The following is a 12,511-nucleotide window of genomic DNA, read 5'->3' on the forward strand; positions in this document are numbered from 1 at the left end:
CTGAGAAAATTGTCCGACTCTGGAGTCCGATTATTTTAAAAAAGTGTATTTAATTTCATGGGGAAAACATTTTTGACCTCGTTGTATTTAGGCATAACCCCACTTTATAATCACACATCACGATATCACAGTTTACAACGGTTTTCTAGAAATAAATGAGCGAGCAGGCGTCCCAAATCCCACGTGGCCGTCACGCACCCACGTGCGACACGGTCATACGAGTTCACGGACCAAACAAGGCGGCAGGAATTCTCTCGTCAGGCGTGTTTATATAAGGCACGTCCAGATACGCGAGCTTTATCGCACGGAAATATCACACGTCACAGACGTCACCCTGAGAAACATCCCGTAGTAATAATAACTAATCCCGCATTAGGCTTATGAATAAATCCGTGATCTAATAACCTGATGTATTCAGCTGTTGTGGAGCAAACATTTGACTTTTTAAAAAAACAAAAAAACTTTTTTATAATTGAAAATGCCTGGTGCATATATATCTCTGAGAAATAAACACCACAGGCTCCTGTTTAATGACTTTTTTTATTCATAGAATGTGTAAAATTTCAGTGTGATGAATATTGATGAGCGTGTGATGAATATTGATGAGCGTGTGATGAATATTGATGAGTGTATAGAGCCTGAGACTGAGTGAACTTTAGTAGTTGCTCTACTGTGTGTCACATAAAAGCAACGAAGGTCATTTATGATTTGTAATTTTGTGTGTGTGTGTGTGTGTGTGTGTGTGTGTGTGGTTTTTTTTTTTTTTTTTTTTTTTTTTCCCTTTCTTTCTTCACCCTAACAATGTCAGTAATAATTAACTCTGTTTTCTTTTCCTCGGCATAAACTCTCGCCACGTCTCGTTTTCACACACGACTTCCTGTTCGGTATTTCCTGCTCACTACACACGCGTTATTGTTTTGTCTCTGTCTCAGCGTCCTCAGCCTCACCTTGAAGACGCCGTTCGTGAACCTTCGGTCCGATAGAGCCGGTCTGAGGCGGAAAGCGGCCGGACGACGGAGGCAGGTTTCCGTGGACGCGTTCGACGAAGCCATCCAGAAACGTCTAGAGAGACATCACAACCAAGGTGCTGCACTGAGCTCATCTCTTACACCACAGCGCCACCCAGTTCTGACTTCTGATTGGTCAGGAGTTGTTGATTAGTTCCCTATAACAGCAGCTCCGACGGTAGCGCAGCCGCACGTCACCGCTTTATTTATCATTAACGCGCTCCTTCTGATACGTTATCGTTTCTATAGCGACAGCTCGTTCACAGGGGCGTGTACGGCGAACGCGCCGTCAATAATAAACGGATTAATGAAAAGTGTAAAAGAGACGATTTTGTAAGTGTGTGATGATTTCATACAGCGAGCTCCAGAATTATTGGCGCCCGTGGAAAACACGGGTTTTAAAAGAAGTTGCCTGGTTTACGTTTCTCGATAACAACAAGGTGTCTCTCTTCGATCCTAAAAATTCTATAATATTATAAATAATACAGACTTGTTTATTATTATTATTAATACGTTTGTAATAGATTTGTTTTTATTGTGTCATTCTTTTTAAATACCAATAAAAATCGAATGAATTTGTTTATTATTAATGAAGCTAGATTTTTTTTTTAAACAGTTCAAATAAAAATATTTGGCAATGAAAAACAGAAGCAGTTTTAAAACTTTTACGGTTTTGAAGTTTAAGTACGAAATCAACATCTCGGCTGCTTTACTCAGTTTGTAATTATTTTTTAAAAATACGTAAAACAAAAAAAGTGTCAATTATCTCGTAAGATTTGTGTACAATTATCATTCCATTTTAAATTCTTACGTTTTCAGCTTCTTCTTTTTAAAATGCAAAATCGTACAATTATGAATTGTAAAATTAAATGTACAGTTTCATACATTAAGTACATATTTTAGCTGCTCTGAGTCAGCTTGTAATTATTATATTTTTTTTATGTAAAGTTTTACAAATTAAAAATTAAGGACAGTTTTAACATCATATCAGCTGCTTTCACTCAGTTAGTAATTGTTTTTAAGTTGTAAAATTTTCCATGCTGGGAAGAATATTAATTATCATATTTTATATCATATTTTAGCTGTTTGTCAGGTTGTGATTATTTGTTTAAAAATGTAAATTGTTTGTTTATTTATTTATTTATTTTAAAATCACAATCTCAGAAAATGTATTAACATAATTAATCACAATATTGATCTCATCATCATATCGCCCAGCCCTACTCATGAAGCTCCTCCTCTCTCTCTTTTTATCATTTTGTTTGTGTGTGTGTGTGTGTGTGTGTGTGTGTGTGTGTGTGTGTGTGTGTGTGTGTGTGGTTTGTTTATCAGATTACACAGTAGTGCAGGATGGGAGAACTCTCCAGGACTCGGACTTGCACAAGTTGACTCTGGGTTTGAGTAACACCACGGTCCCGGAGCTCACCACAGACATGATGATGAGCAACACAGAGCTCTACGCCCAGCCACAGGCCTCCATGTCCCAGCTGAGAGGCGTCGAAGGAGGCGTTACGGATGCTGAGATGAAGAGAGATGATGATGATGATGATGGACGAGAACTTCAAGATGTCGCCCAAGATCAACAAACCCTGAGTGAGAGAAACATCTCTAAACCTCATGCAGATCCTTCAGAAGACCCGGATTCTGATTCTGAGGGTCAGAAAGAGGAGGGCGAGGTGGAAACGATACCGCCGTCACAAGAGAGCGACGCGGTGTCTTTGAATCCCGAGGATATCCAGTTGGCTCCGACGCAGGACATGGTGGATCACGTGTCTCAGCCTCAGGAGCAGGAGGAGTGCGAGTCTGCGATACAGGACGCTCAGGTAGAAGAAATGGACCAGAGAGAAGGCGAGAGCCTTCAGGAGGAGGATGAGAAGCCATCGCTTCTGCCTCAGCGAATCACACGGAGAGCGTACCGCTCCGAGGGCGGAGCCATCGCGAGCGGAGTGATGGAAAGAGGCAGAGGTACGAAGAGCCTCGGGATGAATCACGATCCCACGGAGAAACGTGAGTAATCATCAGACGGTAAAATCTGCTATGCTAGAATAAATAATTCATCATTTAGTTAGAATTAAAGGCACCTCGAACGCAAACATCGGATTTAGAAAATATTTGATTGAATATTTCTCCGTTTTGAAACACACTGTCTTCATACGTTGGTTATAAAACCGATTTGAGGGCGGAGCTACACAGTATCTCAGTTTGCGATGTCACTACATAAGCATTAGCGGTTGACCACGTTGTGACAGAATGAGCTGCGTTTTAAGTTTAATTCGATATTTTGACTATAAAACACAAATGTAAACCTGCAGCCGTTCCACAGGAACAACAAGACAGACGTGAATGAAGAAAATCTTCCAGCAGCTGTGCTTTATTTACTTCTTTTTTTTTTTTTAATCCAACTTTCCAAGAGTAAAAAGTAGTTCCGGTTACTTTACGCTTTCCTGAAGGTTCTGTGGTATCCATACGCCATCGGAGACACATAACTCCCTCTGAAAAAGTAGTTCCATCTCTTCCATCAAGGAGCGATTCGACACGTTTACAGCTTCTTTTATACACAAATATCTATTTAACCGAAGACTTTAACGAAAGAGTGAAGACTCGTAGCCCTCGGACTTTCATCCCTAGTGAGTTTGGAGTTTTCCTGATGCAGGGAAACGAGCCCAAATTCTCGTCTCTGGTAATCTCTCACACACGCACTTGAGTATAACGGAGCGTTATCTCGTCTCTTGTGTAGATCTGCAGACTTTCGCTGGTGGAACGGAGCTGGAAGAATTCCAAGTCAGCGTGGAGGAAGAACCACATCGCCGCCCCGCGTCGTCCTCCGCCGTCCACACCACAAAGCCTTCGTCATCTGTGACGCACCAGGACAGTTTGGTGCAAAACCCTGACGAGGATGACGAAGTTATTCAAGATATCGACCAATCAGGAAGCGAGGAAATTGTGGTGTCTGTCCATGTTAGCCCCATGGTGGACTTTCCTGCTGCTGAGGAAAAGCAGGAGGAAGAAGTACAGGAACATCAACAACAGGAAGAGGAGGAAGAAGAACAGGAAGAGGAAGAGCAGGAGGAAGAGATGGAAGAACAGGTACAGGAGCAGCCCCAAGAAGCGGAGGAAGAGCAGGAAGATGCACAGAGCGAAGGTTTGATTTCACATATCACTAATTTATATGTATATTTATTTTTATTTGCTTTTAACACTTATATATTTATTATCACAGAGCTCTCGATGCAAACTCCAGGTTTTATTAGACAAAGGAAGCAGGTAGCCACTCCCGGTGCTCTGGCCACGCCCACCATCCTCAAAGCTCTGAATGCTGGGTAAACGATTCATAATTTGCAATCAATAAACTTTTTTTGGGATTAGAACCCAAAAAAGGCTCACTCTGATGCACATTTTCAGTCCTGCCCCAAAGGTTGTGAAGCCACGCCCGAAACGCCAGCCTCAGCGCGTCTCCTCCGGCGTCCTCCCGAAAAGCTACGTCATGAGCGTGTTTAAACACTTCGCCAAAACGAAGGTCTCTAGCGACGTCTATCCCGTCATCAACGACATGTAAGCTGATACGACGAACGTGTTTATGATAAAGTGATGATGTTATTATTATTATTATTATTATTATTTATGAAACGCTCAGGCGGGTTCGCTGATTCTGTGCCGTGTCTCAGACTGCAGCGGTATTTCGATCGTATGGCGGAGGATCTGGAGGCGTATTCCGCTCACGCGAAGAGGAAAACCATCGAGGTTGAGGATGTTGAACTCCTCATGAGAAGGTGTGTTCGATGTAGGAATCGCAGAGTGACTTCCTGTCGGGTCATGTGATGTGTCTTTTTATTTATTTATTTATTTATTTTCCTCTCTAGGCAGGGGTTCGTGACAGACAGCACTCCGGTCACCGTGTTAATCGAGAAATTTCTCCCGCTCGAATACAGGAAGCTCCTCATCCCCGTCGCAACCAGCGGAAATAATGTCGTGCCTCATCGACGGAGATGAAACGTCCACGCAGATCTCTCTCTCTCTTTCTCGCTCTCTCTGTCTCTCTCTCCCTCTCACACACTCGCATATCACTGTCCATAAATCTAATTTACTTTGATTTAATGCCATTATTTTGGGTCTGATTTTTACAAAAAATAATTTGAGCCTGTTCTATTTAACCTGCCGAGGTTGCAGATGGACACTAAAGGTCAAAAGTTTGTTTGTTTTTTGTTTTTGTATTTTGTTCCCTTTGGACATCTTGCTGAAGATTATAAATAAAGCTTTGAATATGCTGCGGTACAAACGATCCATTTTAGTCAGTATTGTATATTTAGTCATTACACTACGATCCACTCATTCGCACTTCTCAGCTCCACCTACCTAATCTTGTCTGTAGTGCTGTAAAAGTATTGGCGCCCCATCCCTGGTCCTGGAGAACCCCGTCCTGCACATTTCAGTGTTTTGTTTGTTGTTGTTGTTTTTCTGTTCTTATGTTAGTGTGTGTTAGAGGAGAGAAGTGATACTGAGGTGTTTAAAACACCAGCATGTCCAGTAACGCTGCTGGAACTGGTTCGTTATCATGCTCATCATCAATAATACTTTGCTTTAGTATTATTTATTCCCTATATTTGAATTCAGACCTTTTTAAAGTCCAAATCTCAAGTCTCCTCTCATCCAGGCGAATGACTGAAAGCTATACATCTGCTGTACATCCGCCCACTTCTGCTAATACACAGGGTAGAGGGGTGCCAATACTTTGTGATACATGAAGTACACATATAACCTGTGCAGGTGACGATGAAAAAAAAAAAGGTCCACTTGCATGTAAATAAATAAAGACGTGTTTGAACGGAGTGGGCGTGGCGAAGAACACGCGGTCGCTCGTGTTTGCGCATGCGCGAACTCCTCGCTTGTTTGTGTGATGGTCGGAAATCTCACCGCTGCGTTCCTGCGATTAATAAAACAACACGGATATCAGACTGGATTAAACAAAGGGAAAGAGGTGAAGAAGTGTGAACCCTGCCAGAGTGACATGACCTGAATCAGATCTTTTACCCCCCCCCCCGCGAGGGAAGGTCTGATCTGAGCAGGGAGGCGGCCCGGATGCTAGTCAGGATTCCTCTCGGAGATTTTGGAGAAAAATCAAGCAAAATAAGATTCATGGTTGAGGAAAAGATTTCCAAAAACAGTAGTTTGGGTGAGTACAAACGTTTAAGATGACTATTTAGTCGCCTAGAAACAGACCTTTGGTATAATGTTGATTTATTTTCATTTTTATTATTAGCTAGCTAGCAAGCTAATCATTAACCTAGCTACCTTCATTCCCCTCAGAAGAACTCCAGTAGTTTAGTATTATTTATTTATTTATAGTCAAAATGTTAAGTCTTTACATACCGTACAGCCTTCATTTACCTGCTTTAAACCTTTATTTCCCCGTAAACTATTTTCAAACATGTCCAAATAACATGCGTCTCTATAATGTTTTACATTACCTTTCTTTTCCCTTTATTAATGATCTCTTGTATTAAATAATAAATGTAGTTTAAAGTTCTTTAAAAAAAAAAAAAAAAAAAGTAATAAAACTTGAAATTACACCTGCATTTTATTATTATACCTTTTTTTTTTTTTTTTTAATTTTTTTTTTTATAAAGTGTTTAAGCAGAATTGGTTAAAATTCAGATCTAAAATGTTTAAGGTTGAGGAGCAAAATGATAGAAAATGTCTTGACAAAAAAAATGTTCTTGGCATTATTTTGACTTTTTTAATGTAAAGAAGAAGGTTTTAATTATATCTTCAATTTAAAAAAAAAAAAGTGCAATAAGCTTTTAAAAGTTTTATTTGGGATTTTTGTTAAATTACAGTAAGATCTGATTTGGAGATGATTTACTGCGTATATTTTCATTAAAAAAATGTTGAATTAATTATATTTTCTTCTGTAATCTGTAGATACGGATACACTTTAGCTTGTTTTTGTCATTTAAAATCAGCTTCTCCCCCTCTCTTTCTCTCCCCATCTCTGTCTCTCCCTGTCTCTCACACCCCTGTCTCTCACACCCCTGTCTCTCACACCCCTGTCTCTCACACCCCTGTCTCTCACACCCCTGTCTGTCTCAGTAGGATTATCTCCTGATTACTTGGAGCTTCAGCTTCAAACAGGATCTGTGTAATGGCTGACTGAGTGTGAGTGCAGTAGGTGTGTGTGTGTGTGTGTGTGTGTGTGTGTGTGTGTGTGTGTGTGTGTGTACGTGCTGAGCAGAATGTTGCCGGGTGTGGGTGTGTTCGGAACGGGGCGGACCGTACGCTCCCTGGTGCCCTTACTGCAGGAGGAAGGGTTTCCGGTTCAGGCCGTCTGGGGCCGGACGCAGGAGGAAGCTGAACGTCTGGCTAACGAGCTCAACATCCCCTTCTCTACCAGCCAATCGGACGACGTCCTGCTGCGGCAGGAAGTCCACCTGGTGTGCATTCTGACGCCGCCACCGTACACACGCCAGATCGCTGTGAAAGCGTTGGGTGAGACTTTATACTCGTCTGTCGCTTTCTTTATCTATCTGTTATATTTAGCTATCTGTGTACTGAACCGATTGGGCTGTGTTCCTTCCTCAACCGCACCCAGTACTGTGCTCTCTCACACACTCACACACACAGTCACACTCGGAGGCCTGAAGGAATCGTTCTGCTGCTGTTTTCCCTTTTTATCTGACAATGTGTGTCAAGGTATTCGTAGCCAAACTCAGATAAGCACCAATCAGCTGCATTCATGGCACGTTTAGCCACACCCACAAAACTCCATAAATGGCGACTAAACTATGAAAGAGCTCCTCATAAGCGGGGAGTGCAGAAAATCTTCCAGTAAAGCAGCTCAGCCACTGCAGCGCTCCAGCTACCATAAACGCACAAACTCCTCTGCCTTCGTTTATAGGGTGCCATTACTTTTGTCCTCATTGAATGGCTGGTTTTATTTGTGTCCATTCAATAGAGTTGTTTTGTTTTACACGTAAGCGGATGGGTCTCTTATCCGTGTCGGCAGGGATCGGGAAGAACGTGATCAGCGAGCAGGCTGCTACGCTGACGGACGCGTGCACGATGGTGACGGCGGCGCGGTATTACCCGCAGCTGATGAGCATCATGAACAACGCGCTGCGCTTTCTGCCCGCCTTCATCCTGATGAAGCGGCTGCTGGCGGAGGGGTACTGCGGCACGCTGCAGGTAAACGCACACCTTCACACCTGTTTAGGAGTTTGTACGGTAGTTTACAGCAAATATAAAAAGTCTGCACACCCCTGGGTTTTTTTTTTTTTTTTTTTTTTGGATAAATCATTTCCAGATCTTTAATGTGATGCAGCAACTTAAAAAAAACAACACACAAACAATTTAGGAGAAAAAAAACCCTCCTTCCATTCTAACAGGGGTGTGTAGACTTCTTACCTCATCTGTTCTAGTCTAATCTAATAGTCTAATATTTTTGTCTCCGCGTTCTGATGATTGAATACTGATGAGAGTGCGATGCTGTTTCATCAGCGATGCGATGTGACGTGTGCAGTTCTGTACTCCCAGATTCCTTTCTCCCCCCGGCAGGTGTGTGAAGCGCGTGTGTACGGCGGCTCGTTGCTGAGCCAGTCGTACGGCTGGGCGTGGGAGGAGCTGATGGGCGGCGGCGGCCTGCACACAATCGGCTCTCGCATCATCGACCTCCTGAGCTACCTGACGGGGGGGCGGGCCGTCCGCGTGCACGGAATGCTCAGGACCTTCGTGCGTCACGGCGGTTCGGGCGCCGGGATTCGCTCCGTCACGGCCGACGACTACGCCTGCTTTCAGCTGCTCATGGCAGGGGGCGTGGTCTGCAACGTGACGTTGAACTTTAACCTCCCGGGCGCTGACCTTCAGGAGGTCATGCTGGTGGGATCGTCCGGGAGACTGGTGGTCAGGAGCACTGAGCTGTACGGACAGCGCGACACCACCAAGGGGGAGGAGCTTCTTCTGAGAGACGCCGACTTGGGGGCGGGGCCTGTGGTCACGGGACTGAAAGCGATGGTGACTCAGCTCCGCCTGTCCTTCCAGGCGCAGGAGGACCGGCGTTCGTGGGCACGGAATCCCGTCGCCATGGCGGCTACCTTCGAGGACGGGCTGTACGTCCAGACGGTTGTGGACGCCATCAAGAGGTCAAATCGCAGCGGAGAGTGGGAGAGCGTGGACGTCAGAACCGAGGACGTAGATCCGAATCAGAACCATAGAACCGCTCCGAACTGACTCGGCGAACAGCACCGCGGTGTTTGTTGACTCTGCTGACACGGCGCTCTGTTTTAGGTTCAACACTGCGTACTGAGGCATAAAGCGCTTTCTACTGCATACACCGCAAACGTTATTCATTACACGACCCACGGTGCAGTGCTCCTGCTGTAAACACGTTACACTTCACTCCAACCTAGAGCCGGGTGATGCGACAAAAATATCATATCGCTCATACGTTTCTACGATAAATAATTCAGCTAACAAACGGCCGAGTTTGACGATACTTTTCTTTAACGCCTACAAAGATGATTAAAGGCTTCCGTTTCATTTATAATTATTAAAAACTTTTTTTTAAAAACACATCACCGTACTGACGATATCTCGATTAAAAAAAATTATCACGTAATCATTTATCACGATACCAATATTATATCGATATATCGCCCAGCCCTACTTCTACCTCTGCTGTCGCTCCGAGCACGTTGTTCCTGATCTCATCATACACTACGACTACCGCGCACACCCAAACACACACAAGACAGCATTCTGTGTTTAGATTCGTGATAAATACTGACAACCTGAGAGAAAAGTCCTTCTCAGACATGTCTTTCTAAGAAAGAAGAAAATTCAGGGATTTGTTCTTTTTTGTTTGTTTGTTTTAGTTTGTCACATAAACATAAACAAGGATGTGCAAAGATTTATCGTAATATATTTTTCCTTTAATTTTCACCACCAGATTTTGTAAACTTTTTGCCTTTGTTATAAAATGTCCTTGAATTTCAGAAAGGTGCTCTATAGGTTGAAATTATTATTATTATTATTATTAATATTATTATTACTGTTATGCCCGCTGAGGGAACTTACTTATAGGTTAATACATATACAGATATACACATCATTAAAATGTTTATTTAATAACTGTACTACACTTTTTTTTTTTTTTTTTTACTTTTATCTGAGCGCTTGAGGGAAATTCTGACCTTTCAGACAGGAAGTAGAAAGTGCAGTCTGTTGTGTGAAAAGCTCTTAAAGCTGATTCTCGTTTAAAGTTAAACCATTTTTATACGGACTGAAGAAACACTGGAGTTACGACACTGGAAAACAGAGCGAGCGAGCGTGTGTGTGTGTGTTCACCTTTACTCTTTTAAGCTACACAACTAGGTGTTTAGCTGTGAAATATTTTAATGTGGTATTTTATTTAAACGGACGTGTTAAGCCGTGTTCGTGCAGGATTTATCCAGAATGTTTAGTGAACTGAACAGCGGCGTTAACTCCGTCCGCGTGGCCCGGAGGAGTAACTCTGGAGTCGAGTTCGATGCTCTGATTTTCACGTGTCGGACGGTGACGTGACGCTTGCTACGAGTCGTCGTCTGCTGTTTGTGTTTTTAAAACTAATGTGTCTAAAATAAAACCGCAGTTTTTTCCGACATGTATTTATTGTCTAAAACTCTGTATGTGTGTGTGAGAGAGATAAACAGTGTTCCTTTAAGGTTTAATAAAAAATACTTCACAATCGATTAGAGTTGTCTTGGCTGTTTTGTGTTAAAATAAACGAGATAAATATGATCCTGTACAGATTTTATGAGTGGTTTTCCTTTATAACACACAATCACAGACAGTCTGGAAGTCTCCTAAACAGCTGTTTTCCCTCCCAGACTAAAACTCCACTAGTCTCTAGATTGAAGTCTGAACTCATGAGTGTTCCACATTAATAGGATTACAAGCTTATTCATTTTTATTTTTTTTTTTTAATGCTTAGATTAATATAAAAGACAAAAGTATATTCATAATAAACCAAAAATATAGGGAGAGCAGGAGGGGGGTGTTAATAAGTCAAATCAACTTCACAGTGAACCCCTGACCCTCACACCCTGCATGTACTGCTTGTTGAACGTCTCGTTCCAGATTTATTCCCTCTGTGTTTACTGTTATAACGCGCTCAACTCTTCTCCTCTGCAAAGGCTTTCCATTAGATTTTGGGGCGTGGCTGTGGGGATTTGTCTTCCTTCAGCTACAAGAGCGTTAGTGATGTTGATGTGAGGAGACTCCAGTTCCAGTTCATCCCAAAGGTGTTCAGTGGGGTCGAGGTCAGGGATCTGTACAGGACACTCGAGTTCTTCTACCTTCTTCCAACCTTCACACACCACGTCTTCATGGAGCTCGCACTCTTTGTGTGCTTTGTGTCATGCTGGAACGGGTTCACGTCTCTTAGTTCCAGAGAAGGGAAACTGTAATGCTACAGCGTACAAAGACTTTCTGTACAAGTTTGTAGATAGGCTTTGGGTGTGATGGTCAGGGGTGCATATACTTTTTTATGTATAGTGTATCTTCGATAACTTTAGCTTGCGCTGTAAGCATAAGGTAAAGTTTTACTTAAATTAATTGAAAGAAAATGAAATGCATTACACAACAGTATTTCAGAGATCTCACACACACCTTTTAGTAGGTTACATGTGTTCATTTTTTCCAGGATTGTTTTTGTCAGGGTCAGGATTTAACCCCTTTCCTGCTGGATAACCCGTTTCACTGTATAATTCATCACATACTAAAGTAAATAATAAGCCAAAAGGGTGTGGGTTAAATCATTTTACGTTACTTTTTGTTTATAACAAGTCCTCACACAAGTCTGTAGAATTTTGTGCGTTGTTTGTATTAGTTTAAAATCCATAAAGGTTTTAATTCGAGGGGAAGGGGGTTGTCCGGGACACTCCTGATTTTACCAGAATTTACCACTGGTTTTGCTTAGGAACTATTTTTAACACAAAATCAATAAACAACTTCTCACAGTTTTATTCCAAATTGAGTAGAAAATTAGTTTTGCACAAAATATCCATTCCAGTCCTAAATCAGCGATTCACTTCTGGATTCGTACCGGATTTCACAGATTATTAAAAATTCATAAGAATGTATTTGTTCGTTTAATTTTTGCTTTTATTTGTTACAAGAGAAACAAAATAATGACATGTATCGAAGGGTAAACAAACAAACAAAAACAGGGGTTGAATGGGAACATAATCATTACTTCACCCAGTAGCTTTCTATCTAAAGATTACTTCGACTGTTTAATTTTAATACACGTCCCGTCCTGGTCACGTATTAATGTTGAAAGGTTCAATTTTATTTCATGTAACTGTAATGCTTTTTCTTTCCAGTATAAATTATATAAATAAGCTTCTCGTCACACAAGTGCATTCTGCTCTCTAACGAACTCTAGCGGTCAAAAATATTCCCATAATGCACCGCGTTGTTTGGTTTGATTAGCGCGCGCCCTTTACTCCGCTCCAGAAGAATACCGCGAGTTA

General features: G+C 42.1%; 2 protein-coding genes and 1 long non-coding RNA gene across 3 annotated transcripts in view; 2 read left to right on the forward strand and 1 right to left on the reverse strand.

Annotated features, from left to right (window-relative positions):
• cenpt (centromere protein T) overlaps positions 1 to 5,286 on the forward strand; it is an 8,728-nt gene extending 3,442 nt beyond the window's left edge. Inside the window, exons 7-13 of the mRNA XM_017477971.3 lie at positions 933 to 1,084; positions 2,340 to 3,014; positions 3,745 to 4,149; positions 4,228 to 4,327; positions 4,410 to 4,559; positions 4,673 to 4,777; positions 4,868 to 5,286. Coding sequence (XP_017333460.1) covers positions 933 to 1,084; positions 2,340 to 3,014; positions 3,745 to 4,149; positions 4,228 to 4,327; positions 4,410 to 4,559; positions 4,673 to 4,777; positions 4,868 to 4,997 — 1,717 coding nt within the window. The 3' untranslated portion in view covers positions 4,998 to 5,286. The remainder of the gene's footprint in view (positions 1 to 932; positions 1,085 to 2,339; positions 3,015 to 3,744; positions 4,150 to 4,227; positions 4,328 to 4,409; positions 4,560 to 4,672; positions 4,778 to 4,867) is intronic.
• A 564-nt stretch (positions 5,287 to 5,850) lies between these two features.
• Positions 5,851 to 10,726, forward strand: gfod2 (glucose-fructose oxidoreductase domain containing 2). Its single transcript, XM_017477975.3, has 4 exons — positions 5,851 to 6,177; positions 7,095 to 7,490; positions 8,008 to 8,186; positions 8,556 to 10,726. The coding sequence occupies exons 2-4, from the start codon at positions 7,238 to 7,240 to the stop codon at positions 9,225 to 9,227; spliced, it is 1,104 nt and encodes a 367-aa protein (XP_017333464.1). The 5' UTR covers positions 5,851 to 6,177; positions 7,095 to 7,237; the 3' UTR covers positions 9,228 to 10,726.
• Positions 10,727 to 10,941: 215 nt separating this feature from the next.
• LOC128633722 (uncharacterized) lies at positions 10,942 to 12,467 on the reverse strand. The gene is made up of 2 exons (XR_008397109.1): positions 11,646 to 12,467; positions 10,942 to 11,557 (listed from the first exon to the last, which is right to left on the reverse strand). It is a non-coding gene; the product is annotated as an uncharacterized LOC128633722 (long non-coding RNA).
• Between the last annotated feature and the right edge of the window lie 44 nt (positions 12,468 to 12,511).

The sequence above is a fragment of the Ictalurus punctatus genome, chromosome 10 (genome assembly GCF_001660625.3).
Source record: "Ictalurus punctatus breed USDA103 chromosome 10, Coco_2.0, whole genome shotgun sequence".
Lineage (NCBI taxonomy): Eukaryota > Metazoa > Chordata > Actinopteri > Siluriformes > Ictaluridae > Ictalurus > Ictalurus punctatus.